Source organism: Balaenoptera ricei, chromosome 5 (assembly GCF_028023285.1).
Source record: "Balaenoptera ricei isolate mBalRic1 chromosome 5, mBalRic1.hap2, whole genome shotgun sequence".
NCBI lineage: Eukaryota > Metazoa > Chordata > Mammalia > Artiodactyla > Balaenopteridae > Balaenoptera > Balaenoptera ricei.
The window spans coordinates 109,377,714-109,401,137 of record NC_082643.1 but is presented as its reverse complement, the minus strand read 5'-3'; the positions used below and the strand labels follow the sequence as shown (position 1 = coordinate 109,401,137).

The window sequence follows — 23,424 nt, the reverse complement described above, 5'->3', positions numbered from 1 at the left end:
ATATGGGGATATATGTATATGTATAGCTGATTCACTTTGTTATAAAGCAGAAACTAACACACCATTGTATAGCAATTATACTCCAATAAAGATGTTAAAAAAAAAGAAAAAAGAAAGAGGAAAACAAATACCATCAGCTAACACATATATATGGAATCTAAAAAAAAAAGAAAAGAAAATGGTTCTGAAGAACCTAGGGGCAGGACAGGAATAAAGATGCAAACATACAGAATGGACTTGAGGACATGGGGAGGGGGAAGGGTAAGCTGGGACGAAGTGAGGGAGTGGCATGGATATATATTCACTACCAAATGTAAAATAGATAGCTAGTGGGAAGCAGCTGCATATAGCACAGGGAGATCAGCTCGGTGCTTTGTGACCACCTAGAGGGGTGGGATAGGGGGTGTGGGAGGGAGACTCAACAGGGAGGAGATATGGGGATATATGTATACGCATAGCTGATTCACTTTGTTCTAAAGCAGAAACTCACAGATCATTGTAAAGCAATTATACTCCAGTAAAGAAGTTAAAAAAAAAAAAGAAAACAGCAATTCCACTCCCCCCTCAAAAAAACCCCCACAAAAACTGGCCTTTATTATGAGAGGAAAAAAAAGCATAAAGTATGACATTAAAGGCTCTCAATGAGCTGATTCCTCTTAACCAATCATCCCTAGTTGGTATTACATCATAAAACTAGTTTTCTGACATTCACCTGAAATTTCCTTTCCATACCCATTTTCCCTAGTGTTGTTAATGCTCTTCCCTCTCACTAGAATACTTCACATTCTTCTTTCTTTTAATCTAAATTTTACTCTGTTTCAAGGCCAAATTCAAGAACTGCTTGATGTGCTTGACATCTTTCCCAACTAAAAATCAACATTCTTTTTTTCTGGCCTTTTACAACAGCTACTGCTTCAGTGTTTCCAATTCAGTAATCCTTTCACTGCAGAAATTATGTTCCTAAAATGTAATATGTTTGGCAAAACCTAGCTGGTAAGATCAAAGTCTCACAGTAAACAGGGGATTAAGAAAAAAATTAATTCTTTTAAATCTGTTTTCCTTAAAAAGAAGGTTCTAGAAGACATCTATTCTAAAACAATATAGATTTACTGGAGCTATCTCCTCCTATGGGCTTCCAAATAGGAAATCCTGCTGCTGAAGCTGCCTCTCCAAGTTCAACATCAGGCGGCTTTCATCTCTTGAGAAAGCCCTTACTGACCTAGAACTCTGTATTTTGTACATGAAGTTTCCCTTGTTTTTTATTTCTTTGTTTCTTTCTCTCCGTGTCTTTTCTTTCTTTCTTTCATCCTTTCTTGTAAATCTTAGCAAAATGCTTGTGCTATTAACTGACCAAACTACTAGGTTACACAGCAGTTTTCTTGACTGGTCTTCTTCATATTGTGAAAGTAGAGAATACACAGGCTTCACAGATCCAGTGAGATGTCCTGCTGAGGAGGATGTACAAAATCTATCATGCTCTGCTGTTTGGGGACACAATTATAAGAATGAGTTATCTCAAAACACTGGTTTCAAAGAATTAATGTATCGCACTTCATTGACCATTCCATTAAAAAACATGAGTCTCACTGTAATAATGAAAAGAAAAACGTTCATTTTTGTTCTGAGTCCATACAGATATTTGCAAATATTGTTTTCAGTAAGTTAAAAAAAATCAGAACTTGGATATAATTTTTTATTGAATTATAGTTGATTTACAATATTGTGTTAATTTCAGGTATACAGCAAAGTGATTCAGTTACATACATATATATATTTCAGATTCTTTTCCATTATAGGTTATTACAAGATATTGAATATAGTTCCCTGTGCTATCCAGTAAATCCTTGTTTATTTAATATATATAGTAGTGTGTATCTGTTAATCCCTTACTCCTAATTTATCCCACCCCCCCTTTCCCCTTTGGTAACCATAAGTTTGTTTTCTATGTCTGTGAGTCTGTTTCTGTTTTGTAAATAAGTTCATTTGTATTATCTTTCAGATTCCACATGTAAGTGATATCATAGGATATTTGTCTTTCTCTGTCTGACTTACTTCACTTAGTATGATAATCTCTAGGTCCATCCGTGTTGCTGCAAATATTATTTCATTCTTTTTTATGGCTGAGTAGTATTCCATTGTGTGTGTGTGTGTGTGTGTGTGTGTGTGTGTGTGTGTGTGTTTGCAAATATTTTCTCCCATTCTGTGGGTTGTCTTTTTGTTTGGTTTTTGGTTTCCTTTGTTGTGCAAAAGCTTATAAGTTTGATTAGGTCCCATTTGTTTATTTTTACTTTTATTTCTTTTGCCTTGGGAGACTGAGCTAAGAAAATATTGCTATGATGTAAGTCAGAGACTGTTTTGCCTGTTTTCTCCTCTAGGAATTTTGTGGTGTCATGTCTTATATTTACGTGTTCACGCATTTTGAGTTTATTTTTGTGTATGGTGTGAGGGTGTGTTCTAACTTCATTGATTACATGCTGCTGTCCAGCTTTCCCAACACTACTTGCTGAAGAGACTGTGTTTTCTCCATTGTATATTGTTTCCTCCTTTGTCTAAGATTAATTGACTGTAAGTGCATGGGTTTTTTTTCTGGGCTATTTTGTTCCATTGATCTATATGTCTGTTTTTGTGCCAATACCATGCTGTTTTGATTACTGTAGCTTTGTAGTATTGTCTGAAGTCTGGGAGGGTTATGTCTTCAGCTTTGTTCTCTTTCCTCAGATTGCTTTGGCAATTCTGGGTCTTTTGTGGTTCCATATAAATTTTAGGATTATTTGTTTTAGTTCTGTGAAAAATGTCATGGGTAATTTGACAGAGATCGCATTAAATCTATAGATTCCTTTGGGTAGTATGGCTATTTTAACAAGGAGATATTTCTTATTTTCTTCTTCTGAGGATGCTCAGTAGTCAGAATCAGTATTATATTTTAAACTCCAATTGCCTCTCATACTATTTTCCCCCATTTGATTCATTCATTATTTCATTCAGGAATTCATTAAATCTCTGCCTTCTTTGTACTGGTCCCTCAGCCAGGCAAGAGTTACAAACACAAATACCTGATTCTCTCTCAAGGAGCTGTCTCTGGGGAGAGACAGTATCTGGGAAAGTAATCACCTTCTTTACTGAACTAAAACCAACTACTAACATTTAACCCTCCAGGTTTAAGACGACTGGACCAAGTAGCCTCCCTTTGTCCCATTCAGCTTCACCTTTTGAGTGAGTTTCACTTGAATTGCCACCTCCACCTTCATGCTGCCTTCTCAGGGTATGTTATTCTCTTTCAACTAAAAATAATAACAACAATAATAGAAAAATCTTTCTTGCGCTCCCATTAGCACAGTGGAGACAGGCTGGGATTTTAAAAAGACTTTTTTAAATACTCGAGGTAGAAAAAATAGGAAATTAATAAAGTAAAATAACACACAGCTTAAGAACAAAATAATGCCATTTGCAGCAACATGGATGGACCTACAGATTGTCATAATGAGTGAAGTAAGTCAGACACAGAAAGACAAATATACAATATTGCTTATATGTGGAATCTAAAAAAAGGGTACAAATGAACTTATTTACAAAACAGAAGTAGAGTCACAAATGTAGAAGACAAACTTATGGTTACCAGGGTATAAGGGGGGGAGGGCTAAATTGGGAGATTGGGATTGACATATACACACTACTATATATAAAATAGATAATAAGAACTTACTGTATAGTACAGGGAACTCTACTCAATACTCTGTAATGGCCTATATGGGAAAAGAATCTAAAAAAACTGGATATATGTATATGTATAACTGATTCACTTTTCTGTACACCTGAAAGTAACCCAACATTGTAAATCAACTACACTCCAATAAAAAAATTATTTTCAATGGGAAAAATAAACACAAACAACTTAAAAAATAATCTCAGATTTCTGACCTTACCATTGCTAGCTGACTTCTAGAGCGTAGGCTCTGTGCTCGTGTTTAGCCTGAGACTGTCACACTCTTAAGGACCTACAGAAACTGCCCACTTCTGCTACAGTTTTCTGTATACAAAATAGAACTAAAACATAAAACTGGAATTCCTCAGCTTTAAGAAAAACATGTTGCTAACTAAAATAAAAAAGGCAAACAATACTCTGAGAAAAATATCTTTAGCAAATAAATATAAGATTGATATTTTTTTTGAGGAACTCATTCAAATTGGCAAGAAACAGATATTAAGCAAAGTAAATGAAAATATTCAACCTTGCTATGATAAAATAACACAAAATAAAACAAGTTATGTCTATTAGCCTGTAAAAATTACCAAAAAATATTTGGTGAACTAATGCCAATGAAAGTAGAAGTGAAGTGGGGGCTCCTGAATAGTGCTGGTGGTAAAATAAACTAATTAAAACCCTTTCGGAAACCAATTTAACAATTTGCATCATAAGCAACACTGACCCTATCATCTCACTTCTGAGAAATAATTCAAAATATAGGAAAAGCTATGTGCAGGATATTTTCAGTGTAGTGTTATCTGTAGTGTGAGAGTTGAGAGTAATTTTATATTCAACTGCAGATAACTAAGGAAAATTAAGCAAAATTAAGTCTACTTGGTGAAATACAGAATCATTAAAAATGAGCAGTTATATTAGGGGATGGTTGTATTATTTTTCAAAATTTAAAATTTTTTTCAAAAGCAAACCCTATAAATATGTAAAGTACCTGAACTCTTTAACGTGGTTTGACATTAAATGACAAGATCTAACATACTATCTGATAAAAAGAAAATGTTTAAAGATTCGAAGAAAGTACTTACGAAGCTAGAACAGGCTTTAGCTAATTACAGTTTATTGCATTCTAAAAAAGAGAAAATGCTGCATTCATATCGAAACAGTTTTTTTTTTATTAGAACCTTTTATATTCTACAGGTATTCAAACCTAACCAGTAGAAAATCAAGGGAATGTATCTCCTTGTAAAATAGGTTGGGTACAATGCAGCATTTACAATTAAATATTACAACCACAGATGCAGCAGGAAAGCCCAGCTTTTGATCAATGACATTGATCATTTCCACTCCTTGATACAGAGATATAAAAAAACTTAGCAACAACCTACTGTTTTGGTTTGGTTACTCATTATTGCTAACAACACAAGCAATATGAGAAAGGAGGAAGAGATCTGGATGCAAGGAGACCATTTGTGTGAAAAAAAGCACACAATTTGCTGTTCACAAAAAAGATTCTAATTTCAGAGTAAGCATTGCAATCAAGGGTTTCCAGAAAGTGAGGAGAATTTGAAGTGATGCTACATAATCTCCCACTTTTACCTCTAGTATAATAGAAATGCATTCAACATTTGGAAAAAAAAGGAAAACTACTTGGTATTATATGACCAGACGGTATTAACAGAATAGCGAAGAGTAAGGTAAAAAACAGCTGAAAGTGTTAAAAGTAAGCATATTCCAACAATGAAGGACAATTCATCTTGGGAATGGATATTCTTAATATATTAAGAGTTTTATAGACTGCTTTTAATTTTAATCAAATGAGTTCCAAATTTTAAACCTCTAAAGCAAAGATTCCAATAGCTAGAGGGTTATTCTAATTCCTCTCCCTATCTTACCTCCATAACTCTAGGATTTAAGAAAAGTCACATTAAACAGCAATTTTCTATAGCAAGTATGGTCATTGAAAGTAATTTTCAGGCAATTATAGTATGGGCTGATATAAGATTTATGGGATGAAGTACTATTCCAAAACATTTCCTCTAATAAGTGCAAATCCCACCCACCAGGTTAAAAAATTTCAAATTTTACTAATTTTGTTAACAGCAGTACAAATCAGTGTAACTTCCCACATGAGATGTGCACAGATGCTGTAAGAGGTGACTGTGGCATAATTACAAAGCATAATGGATGTAGAGCTCCAGTTCTGGGCACAGCTGACTGACAGACAATGTGTCTCCGTTGTGTGTAACACAATGCAGGCTGCTTAACCTCTCCACAAACCTCAGATTTCCTCATTCTAGATTATCTCTAGTGTCTCCTTCAGCCCTGAATTCCATAATTACTCTGCCAGATATCTTAGGTTTGCCTCCTCCAAATTCAACTAGCTCTGCCCTGGTGGTGACCTGCATAGGGTACATCAACAGGCTTCCTTGCCCTCTGGCATCTGGATGGGTTTGGTCAGGGAGAAGCCCCAGCAGGAGATCAGATAGATGGTAATAATAAAGGAGAATGAGGGCAGGGTAATTTTACTCTCCTCTCATCCCTTCAGTCACTTGAGGCTGCCTCTGTCTCTTGCCTGAAGGTTTCTGCCCCTCTCAAAGCAGCTTGCTCTATGGGCTTTCTCTCTTTTCTTTTTCCTCTCTGTGTCCAATCAGGCCTAGAGATAGAAACAGCTTTGTGGCTACTAATTCCAAGTTCCTGCCCTACCCGTTTATAGTTAAGACATCCTGCCTACAACTGTATAATTAATGTCTCTACATATAAACCCCCTCAAATATTCCCAATTTGAATGTGTCATCTTTTCCTTTCTGGAATCTGACTCATACAGTCACTTTTTATAGAATTTGATCAAGAATGTAAGTCAGAATCTAATATCTGATGAAAAGTAACTATAAATGTGAATATTGCTTATTAAAGAGATTTAAGGTCACTTGAAAGAAACTTATCAAAAGCACTTCTTTCATAAAGAAAATTATTTTAAAACACTTTTTGGTTAGATCATAGTAATCCAACAATTACCTGATTTTATAGTAAACCATCTAGATTAGATGAAAGCAGAGAGGCGTGACTGGGAAGTCATTTTCTTTAACACTGCCTTTGACAGCTTGGTTTTCCTTCCTTTCCTCGTTGCTGAAAAAAATTTAAGTATGAATAGGTACCCTGGGCATGAAAGTATTTAGTTAATAAAGTTGTTTTAGAAAAAAAAAAAGGGAGGGCTTAGCCCTATCTAATCTCTCCCCTGCAAAAAACCCTGTAGTTTTTCATGCATGTCTAGTTTGTTAGATGCGCACACTGCCACAAAAATATTAATACTTTTGTTTTCTCATTGCAGTAGACATAGAGTAAAACTGTCATGTAAAATAATTTGTTTTAGAGGACATTAAACTAAATGGAATAAGTCAAAGGCAAATACTGTGAGATCTCACTTATATTGAAGTATTTTTAAAAAACTCAAAAAAATAAATTATTTGTTTTAAGATAAGGAATTGTCCTGGGAATTGAGTTTACCCTAGTATTATAAAATATTTGTTATGTGATCATATATGTATATGTATAGCTGATTCACTTTGTTATAAAGCAGAAACTAACACACCATTGTAAAGCAATTATACTCCAATAAAGATGTTAAAAAATTTTAATTTTTTTAATAAATACGTAAATAAAACATCAAACCCTGTTATTATAGTACCCATCAGAAAAATTCTGAAAGAAAAATACGGAATGAAATTCTTAGGAAAAGATCTTAAAATGGGTACACATCTCCAGCCATAAGAGAACTTGGTGCTACTAAAAACATAGCAGGACTAGAAAGGTGCTCCAGATCTACTGACCAGGTAAGTTTTGTTGAATTAAAATGGTCCCATCCCAACTACATTTCAACAAACTAAAGAGATCTGAACCTTTGCCTAGTACTGGTTTTCAGAAATAAGTACTTCATTACTCACATAAACCTATTTCAATCTGTTGAAGCCATTTGATCTCTGAAACATACTAATAAACAATATTCACCTAAATGGATAATTTGAGGTTTCTTATCAGTGAATTCATAATATTCCTAAAACAAACCATGGTAACTTTCAAACTTGCCTAGTGCTATAATAAATGACTTAGTGAAGTTAGTAATAGACCCAACTCTCCTTGATTGTTCAATAAATTCTCAATTTGTTCATTTGTACACAGACAAAAAAATTTCCAAATAATTTCATACTCTACATATGACCTAATTAAATTAAATTCAGATAAATTTGCTTACTCACATAGATACTTCCTCACATCAAACACTTTTATTTATTTTGTTTTAAAAAACAACACTCTTAGAAGATTCCATGTAATCCACCTTAGATAAACTGGCCATTAAAACCTTTCTTGGTAACCAGTCATCATGGGCTCTGCTTGCAAAGTACCTAAAAACATGGTCTATACATAGGGTTCTTGAAGTCTAATCCTAAAGGATAGAACAGAGCATAACATAATACTGGGAGGAATTACAACAAATCTAACTCCAGGAGAAAAAAAGACTTTTAACTTTTTCTTTAATCACATGCCATGATTAAGTACAATTAAAAAAAAAAAAAAAAGCATTGTATTTTCCTACAAAGACAACCCAGTTTCATGGCTTAAAAACAGAAAAGGAAAAAAAAAAAAGAGATAAGAAACCCAGTGAGCCCAGTGCTATGTGGATATAAGGTACCAAAGCTGTGAGCCCATTTTACCAATGCTCCCCTAGTTAAAGAATTTCTGCCTCTCTGGTAGATACTGGCCCTGCACTTATTTTTGTTGCAGACATGGAAGTAATAAAACTTGAACTTAATCTTGCTACTCTTTTTTCAGGCCTTGTTTACAGAAAAGTGGTTCCAGATGATTTAGTTAGTAGTACAACATTATACACCTGGGTCATTTCCACACCTGAGCTGATTCAAAGTTCAAAATAAACTTAATCACTCAACCATTTTGACAGCCAAAACAAAACACTCAGTCCTACGTTTCAGTACTTTGAAATACAAATGTATAATTGAAATTGGACACGACTAAACTTTCAGTATGAAAGACCTTTCTCTACTTCTCCTCATGAACATAGCATCCCTCTCTATCACCATAAAATATGTAACACCATGACAGCTTCAAGGAACCCTGAAGTTTTCTGGTGGCAGCCAGGAGCCCTCGTGCAAACTATCAGCCAGGATTTATACTAGGGCTATTCCTAGATCATACCAATTAATATTCTGAAGCAATGTTGATATAAAAAGACTCAAATTATGTTATGTTTGACTCTCCATTTCTCTAGGAGCTTGAGAATAGCAACCTGTGAAATGGACTGTCTGTCAAAGTTAAAGTCAAGGTTTAACTGTGTATATTAGCATTGCATTGTTACTCATTTTGTAGTTCTTGCCTTGTATCAAACTATCATTTGATTTATAAATAGTCTCTAGAAGTTTTCTGATATTTTTGAAAAAGATGAGCTGAGAAATAATTTCAGTATTCTTTATTTTCTTGATCTTTTCCAATTTCTACTTAAATTCTATTTTTAACTTTTTATTTTGAAATAATTATAGGCTCACAGGAAGTTGCAAAAATATTACATAGAATCCTGTGAACCCTTCATCCAGCTTCCCCAATGGTGACATGTTACATAACTACAGTACAGTACCAAAGCTGAGAAATTATTTTTAGCACAATACTGTTAACCACAGACCTTGCTCAGTTTTCACCACATGCCTTTATTTGTGAGCACATGTACAGTTTTATGCAATTTGATCCCATGTATAGGTTCATATAACCACCTCATCGCCACAATGGAACTCCCTTGACAGTAGCACCCCTCCATGGCCATTCCTGTTGCCTGCCAACCATTAATCTGTCTCCACCTCCCTAGTTTTATCATTTTGAGAATGTTAAATAAATGCAATCATATAGTACAGGTAACTTTTCGAGATGGGCTTTTTTTCATTAGTCATAATGTCTTTGAGATCCGTCCAAGTTGCTACAAGTATGACTAGGTCATTCCTTTTTATTGCTGAGTAGGATTCTATAGCAAGGACACACCAGAATTTGTTTAATCATGTACCCATTGAAGGACATTAGGGTTATTTCCAGTCTGAGGTTATGATGAATAAAGTTGCTATGAACATTCATGTGCAGGTTTCTGAATGAATATAAGTTTTCATTTCTCTGCGATAAATGCTCAGCAGTGCAACTGTCTTGTGGTAATTGTATCTGTAGTTTTGTAAGAAAGTACCAAACTATTTTCCAGAGTGGTTGCACCATTTTACATTCTTACCAGCAAGGTATGAGTGATTCAGTTTCTCCACATCCTTGTCAACATTTGGCCTTGTTACTTTTTTAATTTTAGCCATTCTGATAGGTGTGTAATTATATCTCACTGTAGTTTTAATTTACATTTCCCTGATGGTTAAGAAGCAGAAATTTTTTCATGTGCATAGTGCCAACTATACATATCCTCTTTGATAAAATGTCTGTTCATGTCTTTTGCCCATTTTCTAATTGGATTCCTTGTTTGTTTGTTTTTTACCGCTGAGTTTTGAGAGTTCTTTATACACTGCAGATTCAAATTCTGTGTCAGATTTGCATGTATTTCTGGTTTGCAAATATTTTCTTCTAGTCTTTAGCTTGTTTTATCATCCTCATAACAGAATCTTTGGCAGAGCAAACATTTTAAATTTTGATGAAGTCCAACTTACCAAAATTTTTTTACGGATTGTACTTTTGGTGTCATGTATAAGAATTCTGTTTCTACTCCCAGCTCCCAAAGTTTTTTTATATTTTTCCACATTTTCTTCTAAAGTATTATAGTTTAAAATTTTGCATTTAAATTTATGATCCTTTTTGAGTTAACTTTTACATAAGGGATGCATTTTGATATTCATTTTCTTGGCCTATGGATGTCCAATTGATCCAGCAACATTTGTTGAAGAGACTGTCCTTCTTACAACTGAGTTGCTTTTATGCCTTTTTTAAGGTTCTCTATTCTGTTCTATTGATCTATATAATGTCTACCTCTCCAATTACCATAGCTATACAGGAAGTCTTAACATTGAATAGAATGACTCTCTCTACCATTTTTTTTTCCAAATTCTTTTTTCCATATAAAACTTAGAATAAGCTTGTCTATATCTACTAGAAATCTTGTTGGGATTTTGATAAAAGTTACGTTGAACCTATAGATAAATTTGAGGAGGATTTGATTAAATTATTTAAAGTGCTACTTCATGTGAAATTTTAACAGGTATATCATTTTTTTTAAAGGTTTAAATAAAAAAGGCTTAAATAAATAAAAATCAATGAATTATTATTACACATTTACAGTTGACCTTCCAACAACTTGGATTTGAACTGCATAGGCCCACTTATAGGTGGATTTTTTTCACAGTAATACTATAGTACTAACTCAATCCACAGTTGCTTGAATCTGTGGATGCAAAACCGCAAATATGAGAGGACCCTTGTATACCAAGGGCTGACTAAAAGTTATACAGGGATTTTCAACTGCAGGAAGGATTGGCACCCCTACCCTTGCGTTTTTCAAAGGTCAACTGCATAATAAAAGTGTGTATTTTACATAGTTCTCTTTTTCTTATTTAAACTTTTAACATTTCACATGAAGAAACTTTAAACCTTTTAAAATTCCACATGAAGAAAGTAACACTGAAAAATAAAGATAACTTTCCACTAGTTCTCTACCTTTTTATATTACCTTTCTTTCAAATAAAGATTACAACACAGTACATTAATTCTTTTTAATTCAAACATTCACCTAATGGTTACTCATTCAAACTTACATAAAAATATTCCTACCATCAGTATAACCTCTCTTGATTACCAAGTACAATTAAGTAGTAGTTTATAAAAGACCACTATTTTTATATAAGGAGTGTCTAATGCTATAATAATAGGAAGAATTTGCCTAGTAAAAATGTATACATCTCTCTGCCAGTTTCAATTCCTTCTACTATTACTTTAGCTGACTCTAACTTTCTACTAGAAAAGGAGATGAATTTAACACATGGTCTGCTTTATATCATTTGTATACATAATATATAATAATATAATACATATGTGATATATCTCTCTATCTCTTTCAGTCTATCTATATGTATTCGTGTTTGGCACTAAATCAAAAGAGCACCACTAAGCAAATAGCAAACTTGTTCTTTGCAACTTTGTTATATTTTAAAACATTTAACATAAATTCTGTCTATATTTATACATACTATGTCTTAGAGGCTTTTAGCTTCAGATTAAAATGCAGTTTAAATACAAGATTGTATTACTTTTGGTAAAGCACCAAAATGCTTGTTGAGAACCTCACTCTTGAAAGAAGAGAAAACAGTTATAAATTTGTAGAGTTCTGAGTCAAATATGGTCAGGTTTTGAATTTCACAGCTAAGTATAACTTAGAGAAATGAAAAACATTTATGTTAGAGAATTTTTTTCTCCAGAAAAGTGGGGAGAAAAAAACCCCAAAAAACCTTTGATCTCATTCTCTTGGTGTGCTTTTAGTATTTTAAGTGCCAAAAAGTTCAAAATGTAACAGCCTTATAGTCTAAAGTTATTCAATATAAATAAAAAAGTGTTGGAAACTATATCCTTACATTGTCTCACTGGAGAATGATTTTTTAAAAGTAGGAAAACAAATATGCTAATTTTGAGTCTCATCGTAAGAATCTAGGACCAGTATTTCAGAAAAAAAAATTTCTTGAAAGAGACAGTTACTTTTATTTACATTATCAAGATGCTTCTACTTCCACTTATATTTGCTAGCATATTTGGCTTAAAGTAGAAGTTTTCATAGTTACCAGATGGTCCAGAGTTATGCACAAATGCTTATATTTGATGTACTCCATGCTAAGGGCCAAAAAATAATTCTTTAGGTTGTAAAAAAGAAAAAAAAAATTAGAAAACTTTGGTCTTGTTCATCTTACTTTGGTGGCAATCAAAGCAGCCCACGCATGCACTATACCAGTTACCTGAGGTAAAACTTTACACCCTGTGGTCCCCAAAGCAGCAGAAGCAGCATTAGTTGATACTTTTTAGAAATGAAAATTCTAGGGCCTGTTCTCAGACTCTGGGGTAGGGCCCATCGATCTGTTTTAACAAGCCATCCAAATGATTCCAATGGATGTCCTAGTTTGAAAAGCAATGGTTTAGGACAATGTAGCATTCTTATACTCTGACTAGAGACCCTAAAACAAACTTTTATGTTTTATTTTCCCCAAAGGAGGGCAATGCTTATATTACAGATGAGACAAGTCTTCATTATGGTGAACTTTTAGCATCCCTGGTCTTCTGGCACAAACAGCAATAAATAATGCTATTTACCATATCCTTTAGCATTGGTAAGAACGTTGTTAAGAATCACTGATAAGAGGAAAAGGCTCTGTTTAGTCCTTCCATTCTCCACATTGGATACAACTCTCTCCAAAGACCTTGACCACGCCCTTCCCTTCCATCACTACTGCTGGAAAAAGAAAGGGTGATCCTGTTGGTTTATAGAAGCATATAACAAAAGGGTCAGGGGAGGGCAGAGACTTTGCATTGAGGCCAACTTTTACTAGTTATATCATGTATCACTATCTTATTTTATATTTTTTCCTAATGTCAAGGATCAATCATTCTTTTACACCCCAAACACTCTACAGGAAACAAATGGGGGAAAAAAAAAAAAGGGTATTTACATAAATGATCCTCATCAGGATAAGCTTTTAAATTTAAAAACCTCAGTTATCTATAAGTGCTGTATATAAAGGTTGATAAAAAGAAACATCTCACTACTAATTTAATAATCTGCCACTAGGATTGAAAAATGATACATTCCCTTAGAACCATAAATTCAATCAGTGACTTATATAACAGGAACTAAAATATAGCAGTTTGTAATTCTTGTTCTAAGAATTCATACATACCTGTCCCAAGCAAATGAAATCTACTAGGTTTAAAACCCTCTTGAAAGGTGAGATCTTACTACCTCCTTCTAGTAAAACTCTGCCATTAAATTTTTCTTTTATCTCAGCTGATAAGTATATACTCTAAACTGGGTGGCAGGGGGTGAGGGTGAATGAGTGGTTATGTTTAAAGTTTTTAGATACCACCCTTATATCAGTATCCCTAGGAGTTAGTGCTCTCACGTAGCTCAAAAGCAAAACCAAGGCCTTATGTATACCTAAGTGGGCCATATTTCGAAGACAGTGGAACTCTGAATATAAGAATAAAAGAGATTGAGGGGGCTGAGCATCCTCCCCAGGTACAGAGTGCTGAGCACCTCCATCATCACAGTGATCCAGAGCCATGTGGCTGACAGGGTCTTGGTGCTCCGGCCTGTTTCAGGCCTGAGCCTCTGAGGTGGGAGAGCCGAGTTCAGGACACTGGACCACCAGAGACCTCCCAGCCCCACTTAATATCAATCAGCAAGAGCTCTCCCAGAGACCTGCGTCTCAGTGCTAAGACCCAGCCCCACCCAATGGCCACCAAGTTCCAGTGCTGGCCGCCACATGCCAAACAACTAGCAAGACAGGAACACAACCCCACCCATTAGCAGAGAGGCTGCCTAAAATCATACTAAGGTCACAGACACCGCAAAACACACCACCGGATGCGGCACTGCCCACCAGAAAGACAAGATCCAGCCCCACCCACCAGAACACAGGCACCAGTCCCCTCCACCAGGAAGTGTCTACACCCCACTGAACCAACCTTACCCACTGGGGGCAGACACCAAAAACAACGGGAACTACGAACCTGCAGCCTGTGAAAAGGAGACTCCAAACACAGTAAGTTAAACAAAATGAGAAGACAGAGAAATATGCAGCAGATGAAGGAGTAAGGTAAAAACCCACCAGACCAAACAACGAAGAGGAAATAGGCAGTCTACTTGAAAAAGAATTCAGAGTAATGATAGTAAAGATGATCCAAAATCTTGGAAATAGAATGGAGAAAATACAAGACATGTTTAACAAGGACCAAGAAGAACTAAGGAACAAACAAACAATGATGAACAACACAATAAATGAAATTAAGAATTCTCTAGAAGGAATCAATAGCAGAATAACTGAGGCAGAAGAACGGATAAGTGACCTGGAATATAAAACAGTGGAAATAACTACCACAGAGCAGAATACAGAAAAAAGAATGAAAAGAATAGAGGACAGTCTCAGAGACCTCTGGGACAACATTAAATGCACCAACATTCAAACTATAGGGATCCCAGAAGAAGAAGAGAAAAAAAAAGGGACTGAGAAAATATTTGAAGAGATTATAGTCGAAAACTTCCCTAACATGGGAAATGAAATAGTCAATCAAGTCCAGGAAGCACAGAGAGTCCCATACAGGATAAATCCAAGAGAAACACGCCAAGACACATATTAATCAAACTATCAAAAACTAAATACAAAGAAAAAATATTAAAAGCAGCAAGGGAAAAGCAACAAATAACATACAAGGGAATCCCCATAAGGTTAGCAGCTGGTCTTTCAGCAGAAACTCTGCAAGCCAGAAGGGAGTGGCAAGACATATTTAAAGTGATGAAAGGGAAAAACCGACAACCAAGATTACTCTACCCAACAAGAATCTCATTCAGATTTGACAGAGAAATTAAAACCTTTACAGACAAGCAAAAGTTAAGAGAATTCAGCACCACCAAACCAGCTTTGCAACAAATGCTAAAGATAAAGCAATCCTGAGAAAGAAAAATGGAGGTGGAGGAACCAGGTTCTCTGACTTCAGACTATACTACAAAGCTACAGTAATCAAGACAGTATGTACTGGCACAAAAACAGAAATATCGATCAGTGGAACAGACTAGAAAGCCCAGAGATAAACCCATACACATATGGTCACCTTATCTGTGATAAAGGAGGCAAGAATATACAATGGAGAAAAGACAGTCTCTTCAATAAGTGGTGCTGGGAAAACTGGACAGCTACATGTAAAAGAATGAAATTAGAACACTTCCTAACACCATACAAAGAAATAAACTCAAAATGGATTACAGACCTAAATGTAAGGCCAGATACTATAAAACTCTTAGAGGAAAACATAGGCAGAACACTATGACATAAATCACAGCAAGATCCTTTTTGACCCACCTCCTAGGGAAATGGAAATAAAAACAAAAATAAACAAATGGGATCTAATGAAACTTAAAAGCTTTTGCACAGCAAAGGAAACCATAAAGCAGACGAAAAGACAACCCTCAGCATGGGAGAAAATATTTGCAAATGAAGCAACTGACAAAGGATTAATCTCCAAAATTTACAAGCAGCTCATGCAGCTCAATATGAAAAAAACAAACAACCCAATCAAATAATGGGCAGAAGACCTAAATAGACATTTCTCCAAAGAAGATATACAGATTGCCAACAAACACATGAAAGGATGCTCAACATCACCAATCATTTGAGAAATGCAAATCAAAACTACAATGAGGTATCACCTCACACCGGTCAGAATGGCCATCAAAAAATCTACAAACAATAAATGCTGGAGAGGGTGTGGAGAAAAGGGAACCCTCCGGCACTGCTGGTGGGAATGTAAATTGATACAGCCACTATGGAGAACAATATGGAGGTTCCTTAAAAAACTAAAAATAGCACTACCATATGACCCAGCAATCCCACTACTGGGCATATACCCTGAGAAAACCATACTTCAAAAAGAGACATGTACCACAATGTTCATCGCAGCACTATTTACAATAGCCAGGACATGGAAGCAACCTAAGTGTCCATTGACAGATGAATGGATAAAGAAGATGTGGCACATATATACAATGGAATATTACTCAGCCATAAAAAGAAATGAAATGGAGTTATTTGTAGTGAGGTGGATGGAGTTAGAGTCTGTCATACAGAGTGAAGTAAGTCAGAAAGAGAAAAACAAATACCATATGCTAACATATATATATGGAATCTAAAAAAAAAAAATGGTTCTGAAGAAATAGGGACAGGACAGGAATAAAGACGCAGATGTAGAGAATGGACTTGAGGACATGGGGAGGGGGAAGGGTAAGCTGGGACGAAGTGAGAGAGTGACATGGACATATATACACTACCAAATGTAAAATAGATAGCTAGTGGGAAGCAGCTGCATAGCACAGGGGGTCAGCTCGGTGCTTTGTGACCACCTAAAAGGGGTGGGATAGGGAGGGTGGGAGGGAGACGCAAGAAGAAGCAGATATGGGGACATACGTATATGTATAACTGATTCACTTTGTGGTACAGCAGAAACTAACACAACATTGTAAAGCAATTATACTCCAATAAAGATGTTAAAAAAAAAAAAGAAGAAAAGAGATTATAACTGGAACAACACCTAAGCAGCTATCTTCTTAATGCCTTTCTCTTCTATAAGGTTATGCTTCTGACTCTCCTCCCTTCTATATGATTGATATGGTTTATTAGGGACTAGAGCCACTCCTAATACAGGAACCAGCCACGTAAAAACTACTGGAGAAGAGAAAGGCCGTAGGGAAATAGAGCAGCTCTATTCTAGGTCTTAAGGCAAAAGACTATATCCATTCTTTCTTTCCTACTCAGAGGGCAAAAATTCAAAGGTCAAGAACAGAAGGTGTCTCTGGACTTAACAAAAGGAGTCTTCAGGCTCACAGTATTTATCCTAGTTCATTAGAGTAAGAAATTGCAGGTATTTGAGGACAACGGGTAGTAGAGTACATGCAATTGCCTGGATCTTCTCAGTGCAGGGAAATGGTTGAAGATTTTCTATCAGGGGACATGATTAATACTAACTTAAACATTTCATTTTTCACTTTTCATAGTTCATCTTCTGTAGAACCATCTGATCACAGTTACCTACATGAGAACTGTGACCATATACCCTCAATTCAAAGATGAAAATAACTGCAAACAAACTGGAACTCAACTTAGTAGGTGTATTTTTCACAGAGATATGGGTAAAGCAACTCTTAAATTACTGTCCATATATTCTAGGACTGAACAAATGAGCAAATACATAGGTGATATTTGGTGCTATAACTTTTACTGTTGGAAAAGGTAGATACAGATACTGAATTCAGAAAAACTAGGAAGAATCTTGTGGTATTGGATTGGAATTAGAGGTATCAGCATAAACTCATGATTTTCAATATATGTAGATAATAGACATAGATATATAGATATAGTAGATATCGATGTGTATGATTATGTATGTGTGTCTACACAGATGTATGTATACATACAGCTATTTCCTAATGGATCTATCGATATATACATCTCTCTACTGAGAGAACCTAGAAGCAATACTGTTAGCAATGAGCATACCTAGTGCCCAAATCTTAGTTTCTAAATACTATTCTCTACTAAAAGAAACAAGGGCTCCTTGGAGAAACAGCTGATTCTAGGGCTGGGGCAGGGACATGACAAAATGAGCCTGTAATTATTTTGTTATGCCAGAAATTAAGGACATGATCATAGAATGATTGGGGTGTTTCCAAAGGATCAGGAGCCAGCTTGAAGGCACCTACAACCTGGGACAACTTGAGCACTGAAATAAATAATGACAGTGATGTATTATAACTTATTTAATAAAATAAAAATTAATGAGTCAAAAGAAGAAAAGAAAAGAAAGAAAGAAAGAAAGGGAAGAAAGACAAAAAGGAGAAAGAAGACTTTCTTACAGTAGAGTGGCAACTAATAAATATAGAATATGATGGAGTTGAAAAATCACTATTTTGCAACTGTCACAGGCAAGAAAGCATCAAACGAATATAAATTGGTGAGTGAAAGTTTGAAAAGAAACAAGTTATTATGTAGTCTGGAATATCTCCCCATGTACTACTTATTAATTCAGTAGAGCAAAATAGTAACATTAGAGTAGAGACACCTGGCAGACCCCACCTTAACGAAATGATTAAAGTTAACGTCACTGGGCCCAAACAGACATAATATGCCTCCTGATAATGAAGCACTGAGAAGGACACAACATCATTTCTGTGTTGTTCCTGCCAAAAATGCGTAACTTTAATCTAATCATGAGGAAACATCAGACAAATCCACGCTGAGAGATATTCTACAAAAAACTGGCCTGAACTCTTCAAAAAAGTCCATGGTATAAAAGACAAAGAAAGGCTGAAAAACTGTTTCACATTAAAGGAAATTAAAGAGACATGACAACTAAATGTACTACAGTCTACTGAACTGAATAGTAGACAATAGTATGTACTGAATTAAATATCCTATTTTGATCATTGTACTATGACTATATAAGAAAATGTTCTTGTTCTTAAACGAGACAGTTAAGTATTTAGAAGTGAAGAGTAATGATGTCTGCAACTTACTCCTAAAAAGTCCATTTAAAAATATGTAATAATATTAATAATGACAACTATAAGAATGATAATGTAAATTAAATATTCAGTTCTGTTTTCTTAAAACTAAATAATCCCAATTATTTTAGTCTTTTAAATCTATGAGACAAAAAAGTTGCATGGTTTAAGTAGAAACTTGGGAAGTTAAAAAAAGGATCTATAGTCTCAATCCAATTCAATTTAATAAAAAATTATTGAGGACCTATCCACAGAAGTCCTATATTTAAAGAGCTCACAGTTTATTGGAGAAGGAAAACATGCATGTAAACTAGTGTAAGAGAAGTATTCTATAAGTATCAAAATGAAGTATAAGAAAGTAATAAAGGAATGTTGAGAGAACGTGATTGACTACTGACTACTCTGACTACTATATTAGTATTATTTAACATTTACTATTTATAGTTATAGTTAGGCACTGTACTGTTTTATATATTAATTCATTGAATGTACTAACAATCTCATGAGGTAGGTAGTATTATTATCCCCATTCTACAGATGAGGCCATTGAGGTACAGAGAATTGTCAGTTGAGAAAACAGAGAATTCAGACATTCTCAGTAGAGAATCTGGCCATAGGTTACCTAGCTAGCTAGTAGTCCAAGTTTCAAACTCAGGCAGGCTGACTCCATAATCCATGAAGAAGGCTTAATGAAGGAAGTAGCATTTGAGTTAATCCTTAAAAGATGATTATAATTTCAGTGGAATGGGAAGAAGAAAGAAGACTATGTAAGGCTGGAGGAAAAATAATCGTGAAGGCACAGAGACAGTAAATATAGATTGTATAAGGAACAGCAAAAAGTTCAGGGGATGTTATGTAAGATGTAGGGAGAGAAATGGGTGAGAGCAGAGGATAAGAGACTAGACAGGCTTATGAAATATATTAGACTCCATCATGAGAATTAATATAGTCTTTGATGGTAAAGAAGCTGATTCATATAATATGCACCACAATCTTGATGTAACTCAATACAGTCAGTATAAGGAGTCAGTCTGTGAAACATCCAAATGAACCAAGTACCAATAATACCTTATTACAATTCAATTTCTCCTAAAAGACAGTACCAGAGCACAAATCATGAGAACACATTCATAGTGACTTCTGCACCTCTATGTGAATAATTTCAATTCACAAAGATCCTATGACTATGCAATATTGAAACTGCCAGAACTGAAAACAGAACATCTAAAATGCCACAATTCTACCTTAGTTTAACAAGACTATAAACCTTTAGGAAACAGTAAATGAAATGTGAGTACACCATGTAGCTTTGCTGTTATAGCTCCCTCTCTGTCATAATATTTATGAAAACAAGGTGATCCAATTAAAGGGATATAATGAGTAATATATTCCATGAGCTCCATTAGATATGCACTTCTAACCAGTAAAATGACTAGACACGGATGCTTAATGTCAACTTTGAGTTGTTAGCAGATGTAATTGAGTGCTCACATTAATAAGTGAAAATATTATTTTGCCTTCATAGTAAATTAATTATAGATAAAGCAAAGCATGTGGCACTTAAAAGCTGTTTTAATCTTTAATATAAATATTAATAAAAATATGACTTTTATTTAGTAAACTATAGGTTTAACCCGTTCGGAATCTATACTATAACTGAAGAGTATAGAAAATCTAATTGCACATAAAAACAAACATTTAAGCTTTGTAAAATGTCAAAAAATTTTTAAAGTAAAACATTAACAAATTCATTAGTGACTATTTTTCATATATTTAATAAAAGACAAAAAATAATTTCATTTTTATACAAATATATTTGCAGCAGAGTTCTTAACTATCCAACATAATTTTCTTCCATTTTGGAACAATACTAAAATATTTCCTCGATTGACAGAACAGAATTGATTAGTAAGATACAGGCAATATCAGGAAGCATCATAGAAGAGAAGAGTATGAAAAAGGAAGGCAAATGATTTCAAAGAGCATTTGAAAAATCAAAACATATTTGGATTAGTATAAAACTAAAGAATACATGAACAATTAAAGAAATAGAACATTGAGCTAAAAAAAATTCTTCACCTAAAAATACCTAAAATGGCATTTAAAATTCAACAATCATCCTTTACATGTCTAACTGGACTTCTGAGAGTAAGGAAAATCCATAGGGCCTTAAAAAGGGGGAAAGGAACTAAAAAATAGTGTAATAATCTTGAACTGACACCATAGCTCCCTGGAGGGTATTTGCTGATAACAGAGATCTAGGCTTTAACAGCAAGACAAAGAAGATAGGCTAGTCCTTGATCCCTAGCATGGTGGAGAGTTGAAACTAATATCACTACATGAAAGCAGAAACCTTGAAAAGCTATATTCATTATGAAAAAATGCATTAAAAAAAAAAAGAGTTCTACCCAACAGCAAAGGAAGGAGATAAAAGTTAACTTTTCTGTTTAAACCTCAGTTCCAGACAGAAGAGGCTGAAGGAATCTCAACCTGAAAAAATAATAATGTTAAGTTCTAGTGCCTTAAGTTAAATACTTTAAGATGTCTGGCATAAACAAACATAAATCCTTTCTATGGGAATTCATTCCTATCCCAGGCCCCACAAGATCCCAAGATTTAAATAACCCAAAAAATGAATTTATAATCTAAAATTACAGAACTAATAGGGATATGAGACACCGGCAGTGAAGTCAACAGAAACAACAAACAGCAGAATTAGACCTCTATGGACATCAGCTATTAGAAATAATAAATACAGAATATAAAATCACTATGTTAAAATACAGAATATAAAATCACTATGTTTAAACAATTATAAAAAGAGGAAACTGAAACATGAACAAGGAAAAGTTTATTATCAAAACAAACCAAATACAGTTTTTAGCAATAAAAATATTATTTAACTAAAAATCTAACTATCAAAATATTTTTTCAAACAATATTTTAAACAATTGGAAATGATTATGAACTGGTTATTAGATGATGAAGGAATTTTTGTTGATTCTTATAAAGCGTGATAATGACGTGATTATTTAAGACGTCAATATTTTTTAGATGTGTGTACTATAGTATGACGTGTTATCTGGGATAGGCTTCAAAATACTTCAGCAAAGGAAAAAAAAGGAACAGATAAAGCAGTGTAGGAAAATATGAGAAATATTAAATCAGAGCAATGTGTATATGTAAAATTTTGTAATAAAAATAAAATGAAAACTCAGTGGATAGTATGATCAGAATATTAGATATAGCCAAAGAGAGAACTAGAGAACTAGAAGATGGATCTGAAGAGGGTATCCCGATTATGAGTAAAATTTAAAGATTAAAAAAAACCCAAGACTTACCTTCCTTTGGGCTCACTGCTGCAGGAAGAGTATCCCAATCAAGGGTCCAAGTAGGGCAAGGGTGGGGAGAAAACATCACTTCAATGCCTTTTTCCTAGAAAAGGAGATAGGCCCTTTCCAAATTAATAAATTAACAAAATCCTGTTATGTTCTAGAAGAGCAAATTTCTATTTTCTATACTGGCAAGGAGGGACACAGATTTTAATAATCATCAAGTATTCCTCAAAATATTTAGTTACATAAGAAATATATGTTGAGTTTCTTAACAGCACGGTTACTTTCCTATTAAATTATTATTAAATTTCCTATTTAAATTATTACCTGAAGTGACACAGAAGTAATAAGCTACTTAGAAATATTGCATGTCAAAGAGAAAAGTCACCTGAGAATAAAAGTTTCGTCAAAAACAATCCACATAATCAAAACTGACTCTGCATATGTCCATTAAGTTCTGTCTTGGATTATACAAAAATTGCCACAGCCTAGAAGCTATATTTACAGAATCAAAAAATCCCTACTTTAACATTCACCTCAAAATATCATCCATACTAGTCTTTTACAAGTACCTACAAAGTCTCTAGAAAAGGATCCCTTTGTTTTAACCAAATGGTTCCCAACATTTTTTTTTCCACCATTTAAAAAAATGATCATCCCTCTTCCATATATAAAACAATTCTCAGGTTTCTTCCTCATGTTAGAAGTTATTCATTTATTTATTTGATCTACAGACAGTGGCATGGCATACACATGGATTCCCAGAACCTTTCCAATCACATTCTGTGTCCACAGCCTACAGGATAGATATCCATGGTTCTGGAATTTTTTTTATCTGCAGGAATATCTTATTCAAAAGAAAAATCCCTGAGAATCTATCATTAACCCCTTTGTATCAGTTAGTTCGTGAGATTACTTTCCATTATGAAAACTAGCTGAATTTCAGTGCCAAAGGAAATAGTACAAAGATTCTTTTGTTGGGGTAGAGCTATAGCTACAAGTATAGAGGTCTAGAGTACCTACCTCCTCCAGAAAGATAAACACATCTCTCTGACATGATCTACCTCTCTCCTATCTCCCTTAGTCTAGTCTAGCCATAT

The 23,424-nt window shown here is 34.5% G+C and overlaps 1 protein-coding gene across 2 annotated transcripts in view; it reads right to left on the bottom strand.

Moving 5' to 3' along the window:
• Window positions 1–23,424, bottom strand: part of GSTCD (glutathione S-transferase C-terminal domain containing) — a 142,763-nt gene that overhangs the window by 100,577 nt on the left and 18,762 nt on the right. For both annotated transcript variants that reach the window (XM_059923366.1, XM_059923367.1), the window contains exon 5: window positions 22,331–22,424. In XM_059923366.1, coding sequence (XP_059779349.1) covers window positions 22,331–22,424 — 94 coding nt within the window. The remainder of the gene's footprint in view (window positions 1–22,330; window positions 22,425–23,424) is intronic.